Source organism: Myotis daubentonii, chromosome X (assembly GCF_963259705.1).
Source record: "Myotis daubentonii chromosome X, mMyoDau2.1, whole genome shotgun sequence".
NCBI lineage: Eukaryota > Metazoa > Chordata > Mammalia > Chiroptera > Vespertilionidae > Myotis > Myotis daubentonii.
Window position 1 is genome coordinate 137,270,364 of NC_081861.1, and position 25,548 is coordinate 137,295,911.

Sequence of the window (25,548 nt, forward strand, 5' to 3'; positions counted from 1 at the left end):
CAGTCAGCCACTGTCCTGCGCGGGAGCTCTCAGCCCCTCTGCCCTTTCAGCAGCTGGAGCAGCTAGCGGCCCTGCGCATGGCTATTTCCTCATGCTTCCGTGTCCTTGCTCTGAGGCTTCTGAAGCCATCAGCTTGGGGGCTGCAGTGACTTGGTTTCTAGCCCTCCCTGAGCGTGGAGCGCTCTCCGTCTCCACCTGGGCACCCCACGCTGGCGGCATCTGCCTCTGGGTCATTCTCATTACCGCCACCTGCTCAGGAGGCCCATCTGCAGGCGGGTGACCCTTCTTTCACTCCTTCCATCCGGGGTCCGAGGGCTGTCATTGAGATCACTAGGTGCTAACGTCTAGAAACCAGTTCAAAACCATATCCTGACTTTCTGTTGGAGGATGGGGCTCAAGGCCAAGTGGCTTCCACAGCCAGGTTATTTAGCCCCAACAGTATTCTCAAAGTTAACTGGAGCAGGTGATATCTCCTTTAAAAAAAACATACAGTTCTGTCCAGTCGGTGTGGCTCAGTGGTTGAGCGTTGACCTATGAACCAGGAGGTCACGGTTCAATTCTGAGTCAGGGCACATGCCTGGGTTGTGGGCTCGATCCCCAGTGTGGGGCGTGCAGGAGGCAGCTGATCCATGATTCTCTCTCCTCACTGATGTTTCTCTCTCTCCCTCTCCCTTCCTCTCTGAAGTCAATAAAATATATATTTAAATTAAACAAAAGCCAGTTCTATGGCAAATCTCCTCTGTAAGCCCCCATCAGTCAGAATGCTGAACCACTGGAATCCACTGGAAATAAATGTCAGGAGGAGCTACGTGTTTGCCAACTTTATGTTCTTATATTTCCAATCGTAATCTCTCCAGACATGGAGCAAAATGTTTTTAAGATGGAATTCTTTCTCAGACGAAGAATGTCTATTTCCAAATCCTGCAACTTCTATCTCGTCTGACTCTGGTTTCACTGAAGATCGGTGATGAATCATTTCTATAAAATCTCCACATTCAACTTCTGGGACTTCAGGGTCGCAGACCTGAGCTGAAGGGACTTCCACGTGGGACCCAGATAACATGCGCATGGGCCAGGCTGTGCTGACTCCTCACTTCCACTGCGTCAACTTGTCACCTTCCAAGTGAGGGAGAACGTGCCCACTGGGGGAGAAGTAAGGCCACCCCCAAAGTCTAGGGAAGCAAACCGCCATGTTCACCTCCGGGCCAATGATCTCAGATCACGGCCGCAAAACTTGCAGTGTGCATGGGAGGTGGAGCAGGTACAAGTGGACAAATACATGGCAACCTGCACCCTCTCCTTCTGAACTCGCAGCACCCTGACACTGCCCGGTGCCCACCTCTCCCCCAGGAGACCCAGGCGTAACCGGTCCTGGAAGCAGAGTCTGAGGAAACACATCCTGGAGCCACCAGTGCCACCAACAGGAAGCCGCCCACCTGGAGGACTGCTTTGGAACAACGCGCTTCCCTACTGCGCAGGCCCATGGAAGTTCTTCTTTTCTATGACTTACAGCTGAAACCACCCTGAATGACACACTAGGTTTTACTTATACTGATATCCTTCATGTTACCTTTGCTACAGCCTCTAAAACAGTGGTTTTCACCCTTCTGGCCCTTTAAATACAATTCCTCATGTTGTGACCCAACCATAAAATTATTTTCGTTGCTACTTCATAACTGTCATGTTGCTACTGTTATGAATCATCATGTAAATATCTGATATGCAGGATGGTCTTAGGCGACCCCTGTGAAAGGGTCGTTCGACCACCAAAGGGGTCGCGACCCACAGGTTGAGAACTGCTGCTCTAAAATTATAAAATTCCAGGACAGAGATGAGGGAAAAGTCCACTCAGGTACCTAAGACGATGAGTACGTCTTATCTTCAAACGCTAAGGGGAGTTGTGAACACTGGCGTAGCTTTTAATAATATAATTCAATTTCTACAAATTCTCCGTTCCTTATGTCTGCCAGCAAGTCTAATGGAATCCATTTCTGGAGTCTAAGAAATAGCTCAGGACTCCAGACCCCATTTTTAACAGCATGCGCTGTACATCATTTAGAAAAAGAACTACCTTCCTCTGTTAAGACATGTCTGCAATCTCGGGGCTTACGATAAATACCAGACTTTCACCTCTGAAGCTTTCTTCTGTCTTGAAGAGCTGAGTGGGCAGAGCTATTAAACAGCTTAAGGAGTCCACTCAGGTCTACACATTGTTTGGGATGATATAATCACACGGTTTTAGTTTAGCTGGACCACAACAATGTAAATTATTGTACCTTGCTATTATAGGGTGCCTTTCACACTTATTTCATCTATTCTCATAAAAATCTTTGTGAGCGATGATGATTATGCCCCCCACTTTAGAGATTAAAGACTGAGTTTGCAGGGACTTGATCTGCATTATGCCATTAAGTCACAGAGGCACTTGTGTCTGGAACTTGGGCTGCTACGGGTCAGCTGTCCAACATCCTTTAATCAGATTAGCTTTTCCAACGTAAGAAGGAATGGCCCCTCGGCTCCCCAAAGCCCATTGCCCACTAAGCGAACCAGACCTGTGTATTTAACACTCAAAATGCTGCAGACCGCAATACTGATGGTGGATTTCCACCCCCAGGGTACTGACAGGGGGAACTGTCTGTCTGTCTCTCTCTCTCTCTCTCTCTCTTCCCCGCAGGCCTCCTCTGTGCTGTGAGAAGCGAAGGTCACACCCCAGGGGGATGAAATGCTTTCAAAGACCAGTAGTCCTTCTTCAAAGCCATTCCCTGGACAGACAGCTCCTCAAGACCAGGTGCGCCTCCAGGCTCAGACTGGAGGGGTTGCTCCGGGGAGCCGGGGGAGACTGGTGGAAAGGAGGCAGGCCCCGACAGACTCCGCGCTGACAGGTACTAATTACCAGAGCAGCGATAACCAGGCCAACAAAGGAGGGCACAACATTTTTTAAAAGGCACTGTAAGCACAGGATCAAAAAAAAACTCCAGCCCACTCGAGACCCACAGAAGCAAGCAAGAAGCCACCAAATCGCAAGCAGGAATCCCGTCTAGAGCAGAGGAGGGGATTATCTCTCAGTAAACATGCGTGCTCTGCTACAACCTTCAAGACTGCCTCTTGCCAACTAATACCTGTGAAAAATGCTGCGCGATCCATTTTTCTCCTGCCTGCTCCGACATGCTCGCAGGAGGGAAAACAAAAGGCTAAATGGATGGACTTTGGCCCTTATCCTAATCTAGATAGTAGATGATGAGAAAGCCTTCAGCAGAGAACTAAGGAAGATAGTCTTTGTGGGAGGGCCTTGGAGCTTCAGAAAGAATGTTGGCAGGACTGATGGCTGATAAGGTCAAGCTTCACCACCACCTAACTCAGGAATTCAGGGTGGATCAGCACTTTCCCAACAGAGATAAGGCCGGCTATTTCCCAGCCACCCAAAGAGACCTGGTGTAGACTTCTGGGAGCTCCTGGGAGCCAGGGTAACATAGGAAGCCATGTTTCTGCTGCTGAAAGAGTCCATCTAGACTAGTGGGTCTCAACTCTCAGAATCGCTTGGGAAGCTTTGTAAAAAATGTCTGGCCCCACTCAACCCAAATCTGTACCCAGGCAGCAGCAGTTTTTACCAGCCTCTCAGGAGACTGCGCAGCCGGGCAGCGCGGAGAACGACTGGTGTAGACCAGGGACTGCGACACTTTCTCTGCGAAGGGCCAGATAGTATTTTTGGCTTTGGGGGCCATACAGTCTCTGTCTCAACTCAACTCTCCCCTTGTAGCTGCTATAGACAATAGGTAGGTGAATGCATGTGGCTGCGTTCCAATAAAACTTTATTCACAAATACCCTGAGTGGACAGTGCTTAGCCTGTGGGCCATCCGTAATTTGTTGGCCTGTCGTTCAGACTATAATTTACCCCATGCAAGCATCCCCCCCCCCAAAAAAAAAGATGCTGCAAATGGTCATATACTTCATCTCAACACATCCGGAGGCTAGAGCTTCTCGGGAAGGATGAATGAAAACATTAACTCCAGAAAAAAAGTTTCTGAAATAACGAATGTATTCAGCATTAAAAAGAGAAGGCAAATAGAAGGACATATCAGCATGAAGACAGTAGGAGAAAACTCTACAAAATGGAGTTGCAGAAAACGTACTGGGACTGGGTACTGAACGGCTAGCTCACCGGTTCACACAAATCAAGTCGGGTTCTTTTAACCTTATGCTCAAATCTGTGTCCCAGCAAAGTGCCTAAGTCTGCTTTGGTCAGGGACAAAAATGACCTAGATTTTCTTAAGTACCAGATGGTACAATATTAACACCAGATCTTTTCTCTCCAAAGAATGGGGTTTTGCTCTGGTGATTCCCATAACTCAGGGAAATCCCGCCCTCCTCTATCCCCTTCTGCTCCAATACTAGAAATGGCTATTCTAGTTCATGCTTCCGTCCCCCATCATGGCCTCATTTCCCCCTATAACCAGCCATTAGGGATAAATCAGGTCCCCACCATTTAGTGTATTCCAACACCAGGTGCCACATAAATATCTTTGAAAACTAAATGAACAGTTTAGCAATCCTACCGTGGGCCATGAGAAAGTAAAAAAGCAGAAAGCGCTCTGCTTCCACTTGCCCCATTTAGTGTTGCAAAACAGTCCGATGACTTGTCAGCTTTCAGCCGGTCTGTATTTGCAGGTCACCTGGACAATGGCAGGGCAAGGGGTTCCAAAAGCCCCGCCGGCTCTTGTGAGCTGCCTCTGCCATGACTAGGAAAGGGCACAGAGCACTGAAGGCTACATGCACAACCAGATGTGGGTTCAAATCCAAGTTCTACCACTGACTGGGCATGTTACCTTGAAAAAGGAATTCGGCCTCTCCAACATTCAGTTCCTCGTGTGTCCAGTGGAGATAACACCCCGTGCTTCACAATGTTGCTATCATAACCATGCCCAGAAACTCTAGTTCGCTAATATTGCTTCTCTTAGCTTCAAGTTACCAACAATGAGGGAATCATGGGAAACGAGCCCAAGTGTTATTCTGTTCCTAGGACCAGGGCAAGGGCGCACCTCCCTGCTTTAACTGACTAGCACTGAGGGCAAGTTGGGCTGTGAGGCTTGTGTGGCCGATTGCAGCCAGGGATGCTATGGATCCTACCACCAGCAGCTCCCCACGTGGGCCCAGACCTATAGGTGACACCTGTTAGATCATGACGATTCAAGCCAATAGGACCACTGTCTTGAACTTGATCCCGTGGCCAAAAGGAATTCCTTTGAGTCACATCTAAGAGTTTTTCTCATTGCAGCTGGCAGTTCAGATTAAACGGCAAATAGAAAGAGCTGGGGTCAAAGCCCCAGGGACCGCAGCAGCCTGATGAACCGCTTGGGCTCCTTCTAGACTCCATCTGCGGTCTTTGACACAGGACCCAGCAAGACCCGCTGGCCTCCCCAGCCCGTCATGAAGACAGGCCCGATCTGGTCTCCAGGGCAGCCCACACGCACAGATGCGGAGGTGGCGTCTAGGCAGGGGCTTGTGGTGGTCGGGAAATGGAGTCTGAGGAGCACGTTAGAATTTCAAGCCGACAGCACAGTCACCTGTTTCCTCTACTGAAGGTTTCCTCAGACGCCACTTGGAAAACAGCATCATCAGCGCTCCTTTTCTCCTGGGCATCCATCAGATCCCATGGAGCTCGGGGAGGGATGGAGCCCAGAGTGATTCCCTATTGGCCCCAGTGTGAAGGGAGTGACAAGCCTGGAAATCGAAAACTGGCCGCTGAGGGATGTCCCAGCTCCACAGGACCACAGGTTCTGAACCAGGCCCCACATTCTCTCAGTGGCCACGAGGCTGGGTGCGTTCCTCCCTCGCTCCCTCAGCTGGCTGTGCACTCCGCGGGCTGCAATAGGTCCTCCTATATTTGCACTGGTGAGGGCTCCAGTCCTGAGTCCCCAAGCTCACTGGCTGCACTGGCATAGGAGCCAATAGGTGAGACACACCTTCTTCCCTAGGCAAGTTTTCCTTTCAATCACTGGCAAGAAACTTCCCTCCAAGTTGTTCTGCTACCTCCTTCTCTCCCGTAGCATTCTGGGAAACACTGATTGGAGAGCCTCTTTGGAGACCTAACCGAAAGGGACCATGGAACAGATAAGGTGCTACAGGGAGGGAACTCTATGGGGTGGAATCATATGAAGGGACCAATATTCAGCCCTTCTGAAGCTACAGAAATGACAATTTTCTATGGTTCAACCGAGCTTCTACCAAGTAACTTCCTGAAAGGTTGAGCATCGCTAACACAATGTTCTCAGAAACAGTGAAAGGCCAGCACTTCTACTAGATGTGACTTCGAGGCACCAAAGCCATGGGCTGCCAATCCTATGAGATAAGTTCAAGGGGACCATATGCTGGGCCATCAAAGTCATCTTACTAGATTTCAGCAAACTGAAATCTTACATAGTGTCGTCTCTGACCGCAATGGAATTAAATTAGAAATCGACAACGTGACATCTTTAAAAAGCCCCAGCAACTTACTTTCACAGAACCCTGGGGTCAAAAAACTAAATCACAAAGGAAATGAGAAAATATCCTGAACTGACTGAAGAGGAAAACCCCACATTTTGAGGGATGCAGGTAAAGTGATAATTTCTACCTTTAGAGGCTATGTGAGAAAATAAGGTAGGTCTGAAATCAATGATCTAAGTTTTCACTTTAGGAAGCTAGAAAAGGAAGAATACATTAAAGCCAAACTAAGTAGAAGGAAGAAAATAATAAAGAAAAGAAAGCAACAAGATAGAAAATAGACAAGAAATGGGGGGGGGGGGTGGAGGAATGTAAGCCAAAAGCCAGTTCATCACAAAGATAAATACAGTCGATAAAAGGGTAGCTACACTGACTAAGAGAAAAAAGAAGGCACGAATGATTAATGTCAGGAATGAAAGAGAGGACCCCACCACAGGGCCTCCAGGAATTAGAAGAATTATAAGGGAGCTCTGCGAAAACTTGACAAACTTGACTAATTCCCTGGGGGCTGATTCCAGCTCCTTACCTGTTTTTTATACTTTTATCAGAACAAGCCACACACATTGTCTCTGGCTGCTTTTGCAGTGAAACAACAGGGCTGAGTAGCTGCCGCTGAGACCATGTGTCCCACAAAGCTGAAAATATTTACTCTCTGACCCCTTCAGAGAAAAGTTTACTCACGGTCAGATTAGATAAATAGACAAATTCCTTGAAGCACACAAATACTGGAACTGATTCCAGAAGAAATAGAAAATCTGAACAGACCTGTATCTACTAAAGGTACCAATTCTGTACTTAACAACATTCTCACAAAGAATTCCAGGCCCAGTGGCTTTTCTGGTGAATTCTATCACATGGCTAAGGAAGCACTAATGCCAACCCCACACAAACTCTTTCTGAAGAGCGAGGCGGAGGGAACACTTCCCAATTCATTCTGTGCGGACAGTGTTATCCTGATACCAGAATCAGAGGAAGACATTACAAGAAAAGAAAAACTATGGAGATTTTTAAAGTAAAACCCAGCCTCTGAAGCTGGCATGAAGGTGACTCACTGCATTCTGATGGGCAGTTAAACAAAATACAAAAACCACCTAGGACATACCAGTATCTGAAGAATGAGAGAAAACAGCCTGGAAACAACATGCCATTAGACCTGCGGCCCTGCATTCTCGCAAGGCACGCGGTAGGAGACCACGTTAGATTCCTGTTCCGGGTGGGGGAGAAGCCCCACCTCGCTCTTCCTCATGCGGCTTACTCACCCGCCACAGCAGCTGCCATAGAAAGGCCTAGGGCCCCTTAGCCCTAAGTCCTTTCTGGATAAAAGCTTTGACCATGTCCTCATGTTCAGAGCTGGGCCACCAGAGCCGAATGCCTGGCACTCTGGCCGGCATGTCACAGGTAGGTCTTTCCACGTGTCAACTAGACTCAGGTTTTCAGGAAGTGAAAGCTGCTGGGACCGACTCTAACATTCTCCCCAAGCTCACTGGCACCCAGGACAGTCACGGCCGTGCGCGCCTGCGGTGGCTGCGAAATGTGGCAGCTCTGCCGGGAAGGGTCTGACTGGGTCGGCACCACAATGCCTTGCCTTCCGAGGCAGGACCTGGTTCCTCCAGTGCCCGAGGATCTGCTGAGCACCCGTGATACGGGGCCTCCTCGGCAGCCTCCCAAACGGAGAGGGTTTCCCTCCGAGGACATCAGTGTGTGTCCATCTAGCTTGAGGGGCAGAGAGAGTTCCCCGATTCCCTAGGTTATACGGTGTTCCTCCACCTTCGGGGGCGGCCCAAGAAAGGACCCTACACAGAGACAGGTACTCGACATGTGGGAAGGTGCCTGATCTTTCCATCCGGGATCCACAGAACCAGGTGTGGCTTTCCCGAGGCTCAGCGACACAGCGCTAACTGCCCAGGTCTCCGTGAAGGCCTTTCCCACGCCGACAAACACAAGGTTGCTTCGTGTCACTCCCTGAAATTGGCTTATTCCCCTCTTCCCCGCCTGAATGTAAGCGCCGCGAGGGCAGGGACCTTTCCTCTGTTAGGCGCCACTGTATGCAGTGCCTGGGCACAAGGGAGGCACTTGGTAAGTGTTTGCTACAGGAGAGGCTAGCGGATGACCACCTGATCCCAGGGCAGCACACCGATGACCTAACAGACACGAATAGGAAATTCATGAAGCTGTCTTGCCCGAGTAAAGTTTGGTGTCTGCAGAGAACCCAGCAGAGAAATGGCTTTTAAAGTCACATGTGTTAAGCGGACGCGTCAGTGAACTCACAGCTGGCGTACGAGCGGCTGTCGTCCTCACACATTTTGTGCAGATGCTGGAACTCCTCCTGTGCCAGCTCGAACCGCTGCTGCTTAATCTGGTAGATTTCTTTCTTGGCATTGAGAGCCTCCTGGGCTACCACTAAGTATTCTTTCAACATCCGTTCCTGCTCTCGCCTCCACTGCTCTCTGGGGTCCTCGATCTGGGTGAGCTCTGAAATTAAAAGCATAAGACGTGAGTGAAATAAAACAGACACACACACACAAAGAATGGAAGGGACTTCAAAGTCAGATCTTTATGTTGACCAAGAGTCAGGCGGCTTTGGCACTAGTGAGTATGAAAATGAATGACCAGGCCCTATCGCGTTTGGCTCAATGGATAGAGCATCGGCCTGCAGACTGAAGGGTCCTGAATTCGATTCCAGTCAAGGGCACATGCCCGGGTTGCGGGCTTGATCCCCAGTAGGGGGCGTGCAGGAGGCAGCTGATTAATAATTATCTCTCATCATTGATGTTTCAATCTCTCTCTCCCTCTCCCTTCCTCTCTCTGAAATCAATAAAAATATATTTAAAAAAAGAAAGAAAATGAATGACCAGAACGCATGCTATGAAATCTACATAACAAACCTTCCTAAAGTGTGGAACATCTTCTATTTTTATTTTTTTAATATATATTTTTAATTGATTTCAGAGAGGAAGGGAGAGGGAGAGAGAAACATCAATGAGAGAGAATCATGGATCGGCTGCCTCCTGCATGCCCCCTACTGGGGATCAAGCCTGCAACCCGGGCATGTGCTCTGACCGGGAATCAAACCCTGACTTCCTAGTTCATGAGTCGATGCTCAATCAGTAAGCCACGCTGGGTGGGCGAACACCTTCTATTTTTATATGCACAATTAAAATGAGGAGAAAACTATACAGATATGAAATTATTCACTGGACAGGGGAAGACAATACCAGACAATTTTTCACACTGTAAAGAAATGTTGGCAGAGATGAACCAAAAGAGCTCATGGCGGTCAAGCTCACAGATTTCCAGCCCTCCGCTCACCAACTTCTTGACTAGGGTGCCTTGGCCCTGCTGCCCTCTGACCTGGCCTGCTCCCCTCCCCCTCCCGCACCAGACCGTGCAGCCCAGCATTCCCCATGGACTTGCTGTCTCCTCCCACCCTTCAACTCCCCATTTCCCACTCTGCTTTCTCTCCCTGCAGCCGATTAATGTTTCTCTCTCATCACTGATGTTTCTACCTCTCCTTCTCCCTTCCTCTCTGAAATCAATAAAAATAAATACATTAAAAAAAAATAGTTGGGTTCTCAGAAGCAAGTTTTCTGAATGGAGTCTTTGGCCCCTTATGTACAAATTATTACAACAACAATAACCTTTCTTGTTCCTGGGGGAAAAGGTGGGTTCTCTGAAGGCCCCAGAGGGAAGAGGTGGGTGCCCCAGGCGCTGGCTCCTCCCAGTTGTGCTCAAGGAGGCATTAAGAAAGTCCTAATGTCTAGAGTGTCCTGTGGACTCCTGGAGGGTGGAGACTGGGTCTCACTTTTCCCGTCCCCAGGGCCTGAAGAGTGGCCAGCACAGAGACGCGCTCTCTAACACCTGCTGTGACTCAGCACGCAGACAAGCAGACGAGCCGCGCGGAGGAATGAGCAGGCTGAGTTTACAAGAGACGAGCCAGAACAGGTCCCGGCCTCAGCAGCAGGCAGGCAGGCTTTCCAGAAAGATTGTGTAAGGCAGATGCCTATGCTGTTCAGTCATACCGCCTGGCCCCAGGAGGCCAGGGCCTGCGGGTGAGGCCTGGTGTGCGCAGGCCCAGAGGCCAGAGGCCTGGCCAAGTGGCCCTCGCGTCTGGGAGTGGCCTCCCCCTGTGGGAACTGCCCTCCCCTGTGGGAGGGGCTCTCCCCTGTGGGAACTGCCCTCACCTGTGGGAACTGCCCTCCCCTGTGGGAGTGGCTCTCCCCTGTGGGAACTGCCTCCCCTGTGGGAGCGGCCCTCACCTGTGGGAGCTCCCAGCAGCACCTGGAAAAGCAAGCTCAGACACCCCAAACACACACAGACTCGAGGTACCAGGTCAGCCAAGGTGATGGATCCACCTAGAAGCCCTCTTGCCACCCAGATACCTGCCTGGGAGGCCGGGCCGGGCCTCTCCCGGGTGCCCAATCTTTGGGTAAGAGCCACACCAGAGCAAGGCCGAGCGCCACGTCTCAGAAACTCCACTGCCCCAGGACTGACACGGGAAGCCTGGCCGGTCAGATCTTTTCTTTTAGCTCAAATTTTTTATTATCTGATTCGATGAACATAAAATTAAATTTCAATAAATAGAATTAGAACAAACATAAAAGGGAAAGAGAAAATAACGATTTAAAAAAACTGTTGCGTATTGAAAAGGTGCATTTCAGATTAATGCAATTTCTGGAACTCATTTTCTTCCATTGTAACTGAAGGGCTTCAGGTGAGTTAGGAATTCGCACGTTAGGCCGTTTCTATGCACACTCTGAGTAAACAGCACGCATGGGAGTACTTTGAAGCGTTTGAGGTGCTAAGTGAGTTTGTTGCTTTCTTGTTTAACCATCTAACCCGGAGTGGCCTGACAACAATGCTACCCTCTGTGAATGATGTGTATCCAAACTGCTTCTGGGTTTTATTTCTTATTTTTCAGTTACAGTTGACATTCAGATGAAATATCTGGGTCGGGGGACCACTCTGAACTACATGGCTGCCAATCGGGTTTGCCATTCAGGAAGTGAGTGGGCAAGGAATCAATCCTAAAGGCGCCACCGTGGGCCCATCACACTAAGGGACAAGCAGGGCCAGGGGACCAGAGTGAGGAAAGAGCCCGAGTCTCCTGTGGTGGCATGGTGCACCCTCGGGCGCTCCCAGACTGCCCCGCAGCTAACAAACCAGAGGACAGAAACACAGGAACGGGAAGTCATGTCCCTCAGCAATAAAAATGACAATGACAGAAACACTAGAATGAGAAAGTGTGGACCTAAGAGGGAACTGGGTCCCAGATGATTCCCCATCGAGGAAGGCTGATGAAGAGGCAGAAGGGGTGGAAAAGGTCTAGAATGAAATGGGCCCGTGAAGCAGGGTGTGTTGCCCTTGGCACTCCTGACATTTGGGGTCGGCCCATTCTCTTGTGGGGCCGTTCTGTGCACCGTAGGAGGTTTGGCAGTGCGCCGGCCTCTGCCCACCTGTGTTATGTGTGACAATCAGTATTACCAGGTAATGACCAAGTGTCCCTGAGCGGCAACATCAGCCCCAGTGAGAACCACTGCTCTTAACAGTCCTATAAAGAAGGCTGATGGTCAAGGCCCACCATTTTAGCCATAGTCTTTATGCAGAGACCAAAAAGGGTTGGTGTATTCAAATTAAACATACAAGCCAAAATGAAGTTAAGGTAACCAGGTGGGCAGTTAATTGTACTAATAACAGGTAAGCTGTAAGCTCCACTTTACAATAACCAACCTTCTCATTGCGAGAAATAGTCTAGTTCCAAACTGCCTGGGAAATGTGTGCCTTAGAGTAGATATTAAAACCCTCCATTGGACGTATGCACTCAGTCCCGAGCAGCATACAGGCATGGTAGCTACGTAACTGCTTCACTTTTTAAAGAAAACTTCAGATTCCATGGATCAAACCCAGTTGAATGTTGCACTGGACAGTAAAGATCATTTTGCTCTACAAAAAGGGTTTAGAATCCTTGAGGTCACCATGGAAACTCCTTCACACATAATGCCTCAAATGTGGCGCTCTACTTACTGTTTATGTGGTCCATGTAATAAATTCCAATTTGCTTATCATATACCGTTTCCCATCCTAAAGGAAGCTCATCCCCAACACAATCGGCAAAGGTCAAGGGCTTTGTTATCCTGCAAGACAAAAATGAGAAAAGCACATTTCAGAAGCAGGTCAATTCCGTGTGAGTTTGCCGAATCAACTCCAGAATCAGGTTTTAATGCGTAATTATATATTATCTAATTGACTGGTTTTTGCCCCAACTTTGGGTTGGAAAATTAAATCACCGGCTTTGCCTAAGCAATAATCAGTCACAACATCAGTACACTCATGGTTAAAAGCATTATTATCTCAAAGTGCAACTTTAAGTACCAGGGAAACAGATATTGAAAGTTACAGAACAGGTAAGACAAGCATCTTCTCCCAGGCAGCGTGTTTAATGAGGTGATGACAGCGGAATGCGGCTAGGCTCGTCCACAGCAGGACGGCAGCTCCGCTTTGTTCTCGTTCCCTGTGAACTGCTCCCCCCCCCACCCCCCCACCCCCGGCCCCAGCTGTCCATCCATTTCAGCTCCCATCTACCCCAAATGGACTCTTTCTATGACCAGTGGCCCTAAGCTAAGGAGTTAAATATTAACTACTGACCAAATGCAAAAATCTAAACGGGCAGCGTAACAATCGGAGGAGATGCCTACTGAATACTGCCCGGGCGCCCCATACAGTAGGAGTCAAGGTTGCGAAGGGTCCTTTGCGTTTTCCAAGGAAAACAAGAGCACATTGTCTGCAGGCCTCCCGCCTTGAAGTGACGCTGATTAAAAACCAGGGTTTGACACAGATAGATGAAGGCAGGCATTCCAGATGGGCTTCGCTATAAGAACTGCCCCCCGTCCCACACCCCGCGATCACACTGATTGACAAGACAGCTCTTGTAGAAAACGGGCCACACCTATATTGTCTGAGTCGGGGCAGCTCTACGCGGTAGTTGGTATAAGTGCACACTGGCTGGCACGCATGGGGAGCCGATAACCTCAATTTCACTCAGATCCTCCCACGTGCTCGGCTCAAGTCCCTGGCCCGAGAGTGGCAGCCAAAGCCCGCAAGAGCCGTAAGCTTTGACCATGTTATTCCCCCAAACTGGTTCGACGATGAGGCTTCGTCTCTCCAAGTCACTCTCAGAAACTGCTGAACACCACTGGAATGACCCTGATCGGAATGTCTTCGTTTTAAACATGTGGTTTCAAGAAAATAGGGTCAATATCAAGATAGAAATATACAGAAGTTACGATGTGCCACGGACATCCTCCCAAATACGATGCACTCAAGACTCCATTGCAAGAGTGTGTTGCGTGCGGGCCCCATCCCACAACACGATGTCTATAGCATGACTCCTTTACGGGTCGGGTTGGCAATGGTGTCAGTGGCCTGGTTCCAAGTCAAGCAGGTAACAGCAGGGGTCTGTGTGTGATTCAAGTCCTGAATGGGACCAAACTGCACCCAAAACAAGGCTACTTTAAGATACAATGAGCTCTGAGCACCTCTCTGCTATGCTAGATTCACATAGAAGCCTAGAGAAAGATGCCCAAGCGCAGGCGCATTCTAAGCACGTTTACATATAGGATCTCACTCAGAATCTCACATTTACATACAGGAGCTCCTCCATCAACAAGCAGGTGGGAGACCTGACCTCACAGCACCGCTGAGCCCAGGTCACTCGCTTTACAGTTCAGAATTGTTATAAAACTATTATAAGTTCATATTTTCCCATTTCCTGTCCAATAACCAACATGGGTAATTATAATAACACTTCTATCCTCCTTGCTTCAAAAACAAACAAACTGATCCCTCCACCATTTTGGTGAATTTTATCCAACCCACATGTCTGATTCCACTTCCCTTCTAAGCCAAGCACGGAGCTGACATGAGCACCCACAGAATCGGTCCCTCAGAGCGAGCCATCAGCCTCTGCACCCACAGAAAAACGACCAAGTCCCTGCTGTGGGTCTCCTCAGTCCTCAGGACCCACGTGTAGGCCCGTTTACCCTCTCCTGACGGCAGCGTGGACAGTGCTGGGGGTGCCTGGCTCTCTAGACAGAAGTGGGGAGCTAGAAGGCGAGGGGCCCACGCAGCACAGGGGGCAGCCGACAGCAGGGAGGAGCGCAAAGCCCGCTCCGGGGATGCAGCCACCACACTGTGCAGGACACGCGCCCGCAGCAGCACCCACGGCAGCCAGCCACTAAGAGGGCTCCCCATGGGTCGTGCCTCCTGGTGTCCATGTCCTTGTGGTCCCCTCCCTAGCTGACCAGAGCTGACTTGTGCAACCAACAGGATACTGTGGAAAGGACAGTGTGTGGCCTCCGGGAGCGCTGGCTCTGGGGGAACCAGCACCAGGCGGTGAGGGCGCCCAAGCAGCTCATCGGAGGGCGCACATGGGGAAGAAGTGAGGCCTCCTGCCGACAGCCAGCGCCCACAGCCAGTGGAGTGAACCACCTTGGAAGTGGACCCAGCAGCCCCAGGTAAGCCTAGGTGTCAAGTCTAGGAATAGAAGTAACTTCTGTTTTCACAGACAGTCCGCTACGGGGATAGTACAATTTCACTAAGCACTGTCCTCCTCCCAACAGCGGCGTTCCTTTCTCATTCGCACTAGCATACATATTCATGAGAGCTGCTGTGCAAGTCAGTTCGGTGATTTCTTAAACAGTCAAACAAAGAGTTTCCATATGGCCCTGCGATTCCATGCCTAGTGTATACCCAAGGGAAACAGAAACACGTCCGCACAAAAGCATGTCCGTACCAGCATTACTCACCGCAGCCACAAGGTGAAAGCAACTAAGGCCATCCACGGATGAATGGATACGTAAACCATGGCCTGTCTACACAATGGAATATTATTTAGCCATGGCAAGAATGAAGTGCTGACACAATCAAGTGCGGACGGACCTTGAAGTCACCGTGCTGAGTTAAAGAAGCCATGTGCTGTGTGGTTCCGTATATGAGAAATGTCTGAAATATGCAAATCCAGAGTCAGAGAGGAAACCAGTGGTTGCCAGGGGCTGGGCACAGAAGGATGGGAGTGAGTACTGGTGGGAATGGGCTTTCTTTGGGGGTGATAAAAAGTACTGCAGCCCTGATTGGTTTGGCTCAGTGGATAGAGCGTCGGCCTGTGGACTAAAGGGTCCCAGGTTTGATTCCGGTCAAGGGCATGTACCTTTGTTGTGGGCACATCCCTAGTAGGGGGTGTGCAGGAGGCAGCTGATCGATGTTTCTCTCTCATCGATGTTTCTAACTCTCTATCCCTCTCCCTTCCTCTCTGTAAAAAATCAATAAAATATATATTTTTTAAAAGTTCTGCAACTCAATAGTGGTGATGGTGGCACAGCTTTGTGAATATACCGAAAACAAATAAACTGTACACTTTAAATGGTGAATTTTATGGTATATGCAAATTCTATCAATTTGTAAAACTACAAGTAAAGGAACATCTGTGTATAAAGCCCGTAATCTGTATTTATCATTACTTCTTTCAAAAGGTTCCCAGAAGTAAATCTACAGGGTCCCCGGATGTGAAGCTCCCTTCTCCAAATCTTAAATTTAATGTAAAGGATCCAGACAGAGAAGTGCCGAGGCAAGGAGGTCAAGTCTCCTATAGTCCAGAAGCCCCGGACTCCAACTTTCGCTTATTTTCTCTCTTCTGTTTCCTGCATATGTCCCCAGCTGACGTCATACTACATACACTCTCATACACTGGTTTCCTTCATTTGTGTATTTCTCTGGGTCCTTGAACACTTTGTCAGCAGCACTTTCTATCATGTTGGAATCTTCCATTATGTGCAGCAAACCGTCATTCATCTACCAGGCACCTCAGGTCACCTATGAAAGCAGCCTCCTGTTTTCTGCTCTATGGTAAAGAGTGAAAGCTGACAGTAAGCACTGACATGATGGCCAAGGTGCTTGGCCACGAGCATGCGCACCAGTGAAACAAGGGGTGGTCTTTTTCATCACGCTCTGGGGATATCTTTCACGCATTTGTTCAAGGGCTCAGAATACATCCATATGGCGCAAGTGCGCTTGACTTTCAAGGAACAAGTGGGGAGGAGCACAGTGTAACTTGAAGAGCATTTTCAGAATGTGGGGGAGTTGAGAAAACATGTAAGCAATGAACTGATAAGCAGGGTACCCACTGTTCCCACACTTCAAAGCATACTCTAATGCTGTATCTTACAAAGATCCTTTGATTACACTGGGCCCACCTGAATAATTCGGAATAATCTCTCCATTACAAGATCCTTTAGTCACATCTGCAAAGCCCCTTTGGCCATGTAAGGTAACATATTCACCAGTTCCAGTCAATAGGACATGGACATCGTGGGAGGCCAGAATTCTGCCAGCTACAGACAGCCGCTGGGGGCTGCCGGCCAGTGAGGCTGGGCAGGGCAGTCCGGGGCCGCGAATCCATGCCCTCCTTCCCGCCAGGCTCAGGGGCCCCCCGAAATGCCTGCCATCAGCTGTACCGCGTTGCAGAAAATGAGAGGTGGGCAGCAGATGGGGAGAGCAGAGAGCACAGTATGAACGCTGATTCTTAACACACTTTCTTTAGTTAAACAAGTCCAGGACAAGCTGATGGCACGTGTGCTACACTCGCCATTCTCCTGGAACAAGGTGACCTCCCTATTTCCAATTCCTGCTGGTTTTCAGTAAGCTACTCAGAGAGGATAGCGTCCATCCCAAGTCAGCTCCAAACCAGTCCTTGGGAAATTATAACGACTTTCTTCACCTTTTCTCACATACCCGCTCACAGTGAGTTTCAGAGCCCGTGGAACATGGACACTGGTCTGTTTGTAGTTCCTTATGCGGTGGATTAGGCCCTGTTTGCTGTGCTAGTTGCTCCCCAACTTCAATGGCATAACATGGACACCTGAGAGCGGGTTCCCACTGAGCACTGAGCTCCCTGAACTTGTACTAAAACCCTGATAAGCACAGCCCAGGACTTTCAGCAGATTCCCGGGGGAGGCTATCACCCCAAAACACAAAGCTGAGAAGCTCTTTTAGAAAGATGCCTCATTTCTCTGTCAAGTTTAAAAGACCAATTTACCACGAACCTGTCACATTCTTCCTGAAAAGTCACTCAAATAATCACATTTACATCTTGTTGTTGTTGCTAATCCTCACCCAAGAGTATTTTTCCATTGATCTTTAGAGAGAGTGGAAGGGAGAGGGAGAGACAGAGAGAAAGAAACATCAATGTGAGGGATACACATTGATTGGCGTCGAGCCTGCAACTGAGGTACATGCCCTTGACCGGAATCGAACCTGAGACCCCTCAGTCCACAGGCCGATACTCCATCCACGGAGCCAAACTGGCTAGGGTTCAACATGTACATGTTAACTCCAGATACTTATTTGGAACAACACATGTGCACTGACTTGGCAATTGTCATCGAGTCCCAATTCGAGAATTTAGGGTAAAGAGTAATCACACTTAGAACTCAATCTAAATATTGCAATTGACATTTCAGTATATTAACGTAGCACAAGGGACCGATTTTAGTGATAAGAGTCTTAGAATCGTTCTTGAATTACATTCATGATTTCCGTGTGAAAAGATTAAGTCTTCTTGAGAATAAAAAAAAATTCTACATTCTCAGCTTTTCATCGACTCCAACAGAAAGCCAACAGTTACGGTTCGCAGACAAATTCCTAGACTAATCTGAAGAGCAAATGGCTCCTCAAAGACATCTCAGGAAAGAGGAGACACGGAGGTTTGTGAATGGCAGTGCAGCCACGAGACAAGTGACCACAGAGAACGGGGTGCGGGACAATCCCTTTCCCCGTGTGGCCCCCAACTGCATTGTGGGAGACCTCCGGTCTCCCAGGCTTCAATTCAAACAACAAAAGGTGCCTTAGAATTTTCAAGTCTTACCACTGTCCTTTACGCCTCGACCACGTACATCTTACTCCGGTTTTCCCAAGTGTCATTCCCAGGAACAAAGCGCCAGGCAGGGATGCATTTGTCCCCCTGAACCTCCACATGCAAAGCCGGGGGCCAGCACGTTCCGAGGGGCACACTTCTCACAGGGGGGACACGGCCGGCTAACCTGAAGGCAGATGGATGGCGGAGTCTGCTCCCAGTCAACTTACCCGAGTTCGAAGGTCAATGTTGCTGATATTTTAATGGGGATATTAATCAGATCACAAAACCCCACTTCAGATCACGGCAGATACATTTTTTAATAGTCACAATCAAGTGCTCATGCCCGATCAGTTGAGCCAATATTTAAAGGCTGCCTCGGATAAGTTAGCATTCGTTACCCCAAGCAATGGAGGAGCAACAATACTAACGCTTCCTCCAAACCCTTGCTCCATTTTCCTCTTGAGCACAGAAATACCACGTCTCCAGGCTTCCTGGGTGGCTGGGTGGAGCCACGTGACCGGGCTCTAGCCCAGTGGTTCTCAACCTTCTGGCCCTTTAAATACAGTTCCTCGTGTTGTGACCCAACCATAAAATGATTTTCGTTGCTACTTCATAACTGTAATGTTGCTACTGTTATGAATCATCATGTAAATATCTGGAATATGCAGGATGGTCTTAGGTGATCCCTGTGAAAGGGTCATTCATATGTTGAAATCCCAATGCCCAATATGATAGTATTGGAAAAAAAGTCACCCAGCAGGTCCCTCAGTCACGAAAATAACAGAAAAGGCATTTCTCACCAGGCCCATCAAATACTCAGTCCTGAAAACACTTTGTTCATTTCCACACATAAACTCTAACAATACGCTTCCGCCCAGTTGGTAAAGAGAATTTTCTAGGGGAGCGCTATCCAATAGAGATACAATAAGAGTCACAAACTTATTTCAAAAACTTCTAGTAGCCACATTTAAGAAACAGGTGAAATTAAGTGTAATGGCATATCTTATTAAAAGTGCTATCAACTCTAAATGATCATAAAAAGTATAAACAGGATATTCTGCATCCTGTACAAAATCTTTGAAATCCGGTGTGTGTTTTGCACTTACAGCCCATCGCATTTGGGGCTCACCACGACTCGGGCGTTCAAGCGCCCATGTGGCTGTGGCCACCGAGCCGGACAGCGCAGCTCTAGGGTCTCACCTGGTTCTAGAATTGTCTGACTCTACGAAGGATCCCGGCGAAATCCGCCAGCTGAGACTGACCACTTGAGAAATATCTGGCCCGAGAAGCATCTTCCACAGGCCCCCAGTGGCGACCTTACCAGTAAAGAGCCAAGTTTCTAAGACCATAAAACCTCATGCGGGGAAGTCTTTGCTCTGCCTCCTCCTCCCCGCCCCCTCTTTGGTCCCTCTGCATTCCCAGCAACCCACGAAACCGTTGTGGCCCAGCAAAACTGTTCTTTCTCTTTGCCATGCTGCCCTCCCCCAATTCCTGTTCAAATGCTTAGGCATCTTCCCAGATGTGGCCCAGACTCCTCCTGCCCAGCCCAGCCAGCCCACCCCAGTGGGAAGTAAGCTGTCTTTTCTTTTTTAAAAAAATATTTTCTTTTATTGATTTCAGAGAGGAAGGGAGAGGGAGAGACAGAAATATCAACGATGAGAATCACTGATCGGTTGCCTCTTGCACGCCCCCTACTGGGAATCAAGCCCGCAACCCAAGTATGTGCCCTTGACTGCAATTGAACCCAGGACCCTTCGGTCCGCAGGCCGATGCTCTATCTACTGAGCCAAACTGGCCAGGGCAAGCTATCCTTTCTTTATATATTTTTTTAAATTGATTTCAGAGAAGAGAGAGGGAGAGAGAGAGATAGAAATATCAATGATGAGAGAGAATCACAGATCGGCTGCCTCCTGCACGCCCCACACTGGGAATGGAGCCCGCAACCTGGGCATGTGCCCTGACTGGGAACAGAACCGTGACTTCCTGGTTCATAGGTCGACACTTAACCACTGAGCCACACCAGCCACGCACACTGTCCCTTTGGCCGGCCCCAGCAGTTTCTCTCTGCTGAGAACTAGGAGAACTACAAGTGGTTATCTGTTCACGTCGCATCTCCCCTAGTTTTCCTTACTTCTGGGCAAGAATGGCACCTCCTCCAGCTCTGACCTACCCCAGCAGGTGCTCCACTGTACACAGGGTGAGCCGCAGACTTGACCTGACCCATGGCGAGTGGAGCCTGCCAGCAAATCCAGGTCTCTGGCAGCTCTGGAGCTGTTTTGGGGTGCTGCTGTCTTAAAAGAATAAATGCTCATGCCCTAGCCTGTTTGGCTCAGTGGATAGAGCGTCAGCCTGAGGACCGAAGGGTCCCGGGTTCTATTCCGGTCAAGGGCACATGCCTGGGTTGCAGGCTCAATCCCCAGTAGGGGACGTGCGGGAGGCAGCCAATCAGTGATTCTCTCTCATCATTGATGTTTCTATCTCTCCCTCTCCCTTCCTCTCTGAAATTTAAAAAAAAGAAAGAAAAAAAAGAATAGAAGCTGATGAGCACGTGTGCAGATGTGAGGCTGGAGGGACCGGACCTGAGAGAGTGGGCTGCAGCGTGACAGATGCATGGCTTCCTCCTCGGGGCTGCAAGTAACGGGTGCTGGGGTCTGTTTACCAGCGCGACAGGAAAGGAAGCGCGGGCTGGTGGCCTTAGCAACGGCATCCTGGACGCACAGTGCTGATGGAGAAGAGCCTGCACAGCTGCAGGGCCCTCGAAAGGACCCCCAAGTCAGCTCTGGATCTCCCAATGTTCCGCGGCTACCCAGCCCATGCACAGACCCGCCTCCGGTCGCCAGTCTCCTCCAGATGGGCCAGGTGAGGCCTGCTCCCCGGGCTCCAGGCTAGGGGGAGCTGGCCACCGGGAGAAGCCAGCCACTGCACGGCACCCAGCAGGGAGAGTGGAGGAGTGATGGCTGCCAGGGGAGTCTGCCTTCTGGAAGCTGCCTTTCTAAGGAGGAACCCCAGAAGCCGGCGTTCCAAATACACACACCGGCAGAAAGCAGGTCCGTGGTTATGGGGAGATCGGTGGTGAGTGGAGCAGGAAAGGGGACATGGGGGGATGATGGGCGAGGGGAATGTTCGAAACCAAATCATGGTGACGGTCGACCAGCTATATACATTTACTAAAACTCGCCAAACTGCGCAAAAACGGGTGCGTTTTGTGGTGTGTGAATTACACCTCACTAAGCTGTGCTGAGGATACAGTGCGCACTGAGGTTCCCAGGCAGTCCTTTATTTACAGTTGGAAGAGACAATTTCAGGACTCCCCGGTCGAAGAAAACCATCGGAAAACGGGGGCGTTATCGCTCGCTTCGCTGCCACCTCACGCTAAACTGCCACATGCAACTGGCGATTTTGATCCACAGATTCTAAGCCACACGGTCGTAAAACTGCTCTGGGTTGTGTGTGACACGAACTGGTCTCCCCCTTTCGGAGAGTCCGCAGCACTTGGAAAGGCCAAGCTCCCGGATGCGCCTGTAGCTGGAGATGCCCAGCCCCACGGCACTGAAGTGGTGCCCAGCCCTGGGCAAAGCCCGCATCGCACGCAGCCAGACAAGGAGTTTTCTTCAATCAGCACCACGGTTTTAAGAGGTGGGTCCATTACTGCCTCCCCACTTTACCGAGGAGGAAACAGCTCAGGGACACACACCTGAGGTGGCGGGCCCTGGCCACAGCGTGGGCAGCGGGTTCGGAAGAAGCCTGCTGGCTCCCCAGCGGCTCCCTGCACCCTACTGAACTCGGGGAGGAAATTAGTTGGTTCCAAGAGCCAATCAGGCAGGAACCGCTGCCCTGAGGAAAACACTAGAAATAAAGATGCTAGGTGACTGCTGTAGGGGTATGCAGAGCCCTAGCTGGTGTGGCTCAGTGGGTAGAGCATCCGCCTGTGGACTGAAGGGTCCTGGTTCGATTCCGGTCAAGGGCAAGTACCTCGGTTGCAGGCTTGATCCCGGGCCCCAGTTGGGGCATGTGCAGAAGGCAACCAATTGATGTGTCTCTCTCACATCGATGTTTCTCTCTCTCTGTCTCTCCCACTCCCTTCCACTCTCTCTGAAACTCAATAGAAAAATATCCTCAGGTGAGGATTAACAAAAAAAAAAAAAGAAGAAGAAGAAGAAGCAGATACGCGCCATTTTCTGTTTTTCATCATGTTTTCTAATCCTTGCCCTCCTGACAAACTTCTAATGCTCACTCCCATGAGTACAGGGAGGAAAGTGAATGACCACCATCTTAACTGTGAATATGGCCAAAATGCTAAGTGAAGGTCTCAGCAGTCCTTTAAAATAAAATACATTATTAGACAAGTTTGGTTCATGGACCGGAAGGGATATTTAAAAATTAAAAGGGAGGTTTTAAGGAAGGATTTGGGGGAAAAAGAAACAAATAGTAACAATTGACAGAAGAAGTAATTTCAACTGAAATGGGAGAGGAAGACGGGCCTGGCCAAGGGGAGTGAGGAGGCCCGGCAATCACATTCTTTAGAAATGGCATGGGGGGGCGGGGGCGGGGAGGACGGTTCTGGCCATCTGTCCGGACGAGCGGCACACAGCATCGGCGACATCCCAGTCCTCTGGGCTCTGTGATCGCAGTTTCGACTTTGCTCGCCCCTGGGCGCTGTACCCACTTGCACAAAGTCCCACGCCAGGCCTCTAAGAGGAAGAGCGAAAGCTTTTCTCCCGACCCTTTTCTGCATTAATTAACCCCCCCACCCCACCCCTCCAAAACCACTTTCAGCAGTCACTTAATCTGTTTTCTTTCTGGCATGAGAATTCCACTCTTTATAGATGCATCTCTGCGTACATCGCCAGCTGAATCCGTGAACAAAGGCGCGGGGGAAAATGCCTGAACATCTAAGACACACAGTCATCCATCAAGCTCATGAGACGTAGCATGTGCCAGGAGAGGGAAGCTTGCAGGGACTGCGGTTCTTTCAGGTCTTGGATCTCTCTGGAAACCTGAGATAAGCCGTCAATCTCCTCCCTAGAAAAATGTGCCTACACATACACCCGGGCGCTGCCCTCATATATGTGCGAAATGCGGCCAGGCTGGCAAGTCCAGTTTCGGGATGCCTGCTCCCGGCTCCCGCCCAGGGGAAGAGGCACCAGGCAGGGAGCGCGGCTCCTGGGGGAGGGGCGGCTTCACCAGTGGTGGGGTCAGGGCTCAGCGCCGACGCTGCTTCTGACCTGCCCGGGAGGACAGACGCTGATGGATTGGGGACCTGCCTTGGCCCCGTGCAGGTGGACAGGGTGGGCGAGGCGAAAGGAAGCCTGCCCCTACCCCCCACCCCCTAAAGGCATGGGCTGTCCTGACAAAAAGCAGGGCACGGGAGGCAGGGCGCGCTGTCGCGGATCTGCTTTGTAGAAAGATCCTTCGGGCCGCAGGGAAAGCACATGGCAGGGAGAGGGACTGGAGGTGTGGGCAGGAAATGAGGCCTGAAGAGCGCTGGGCCAGGGTCGCAGCGGCAGGGGCAGCGCTGTGAAGCCATTCACCAGGCCCTTGAGCGAGGCCAGGCAAGGCGAGGTGCGTTGTGGCATCGTGGGTGTATCGCAGGTGTATGCCACGAAGAGTCACGGGAACACGAGTGGTACTTTGTAACCATTTCTACGTCCTTCATGACTTTAATAGTTTCCCTTCCCAGGGCCATCTTGAGGCCCAGCTGGTGTGACTCAGTGGTTGAGCATCAACCTATGAACCAGGAGGCCACAGTTCAATTCCTGGTCAGGGTACACGTCCAGGTTGCGGGCTCGATCCCCAGTAGGGGGCGTGCAGGAGGCAGCCGATCCATGATTCTCTCTCATCATGAATGTTTCTATCTCCCTCTCCCTTCCTCTCTGAAATCAATACAAATATTTTTTTAAATAATAAAAAATAGGAAGCAAAGGCCATCCGGGAGGCACTGAGTCAGGCCTTCTGTGGGGTGTCTGCTCTCATGCCTGCCTGCCCGAGGGCTAACTCATTAGGGGTGTAACGGTTCCTGCAACACCAGCTCCCTTGAGACCCTCCCAGGAGCGGGAGCAGGGCCTGTGGCCATCCTCGCCGCATCCCCAGCAGGGCCTGACCCCCGGCGCGGGAACAAATGAATGAGCGAGGCAGCCCAGGTGCGACCAGGCTGGACTCAGGACGCGCTGGGGTGCCAGAAGCGGCCCCCCGAACAGCAGGCACTGGTGCGGGGACTCTGTCCTTCCGCTTAGTATGGAACCGCGAGAACTGTAAACACATCCTCAGGGCAGGACTGCGGGCAGCGACATTCCTCCAGAGGCTGAACGGTGAGCTCCAAAGTCCTGGAGCTGAAAAGGTGCCAAAGCCGCCCTCCTGGAGGAACGCAGCAAGCTCACGGCATGACAACAGCTACTTGAAACTACGGTGCGGGGACCCAGGCCAGGGCACGTCACCATAGGCACGCAGGCTCCACTTCTTCCTCCGTCCCCTCCACTCTGGCTGAACTTCTGCATCCATTCATGCCCACACCGAGCCTCTCCAGTACTAATTCTGCAATATGCGTGCAGGCCTCTGAGCCGAGCAGGCGAGCCTGGCCCACGTGCCCCGGGCTGAGCCCCTCAGACCAGGCCGGCGGCACATGCTGCGTTAGGGACAGCTCCCTGGGAGGACCCGTGCCGGGCCACTCCAAAGTTTCCTCTCACCTTTTTAAAATTATTATTATTGATTTCAGAGAGGAAGGGAGAGGGAGAGAGAGAGAAACATCAATGGTGAGAGAGAATCATGGATCGGCTGCCTCCTGCACGCCCCCTACTGGGGATCGAGCCCGCAACCCAGGCATGTGCCCTTGACCAGGAATCGAACCGTGACCTCCGGGTTCATAGGTCGATGCTCAGCCACTGAGCCACGCTAGTTGGCTCCTCCCATCTTTAAAACCCCCACTAGGAAGCCTGTGGAATCATGCCTTGGACTCCGCAGAGCTGCCTGTGGCTGTGCCCTGGGCTCCCCTGGCCGCTGAGCTCACTGCTACCTGGAGCCCTGCCCCGGATGTCCAGCTTGGTGGGACTTGCCGCTGTGGGAACAAAGGCACAGCTCCCAGCCCTCTCCAAAACGGAGAGCAGCACCCGCTATTTTTCTGAAATACATTTGCTCTGTCAAACTTGTCAATGCGCATCCCTGAGAC

At 50.4% G+C, this 25,548-nt stretch overlaps 1 protein-coding gene and 1 long non-coding RNA gene across 3 annotated transcripts in view; both read right to left on the bottom strand.

Moving 5' to 3' along the window:
• The window catches only part of LOC132224201 (uncharacterized), a 232,173-nt gene that overhangs the window by 129,018 nt on the left and 77,607 nt on the right, over positions 1-25,548 (bottom strand). The window lies entirely within an intron of this gene.
• The window catches only part of WWC3 (WWC family member 3), a 111,206-nt gene that overhangs the window by 60,278 nt on the left and 25,380 nt on the right, over positions 1-25,548 (bottom strand). For both annotated transcript variants that reach the window (XM_059679301.1, XM_059679302.1), the window contains exons 2-3: positions 12,503-12,612; positions 8,750-8,953 (exon numbers count right to left, since the gene is read on the bottom strand). In XM_059679301.1, coding sequence (XP_059535284.1) covers positions 8,750-8,953; positions 12,503-12,612 — 314 coding nt within the window. The remainder of the gene's footprint in view (positions 1-8,749; positions 8,954-12,502; positions 12,613-25,548) is intronic.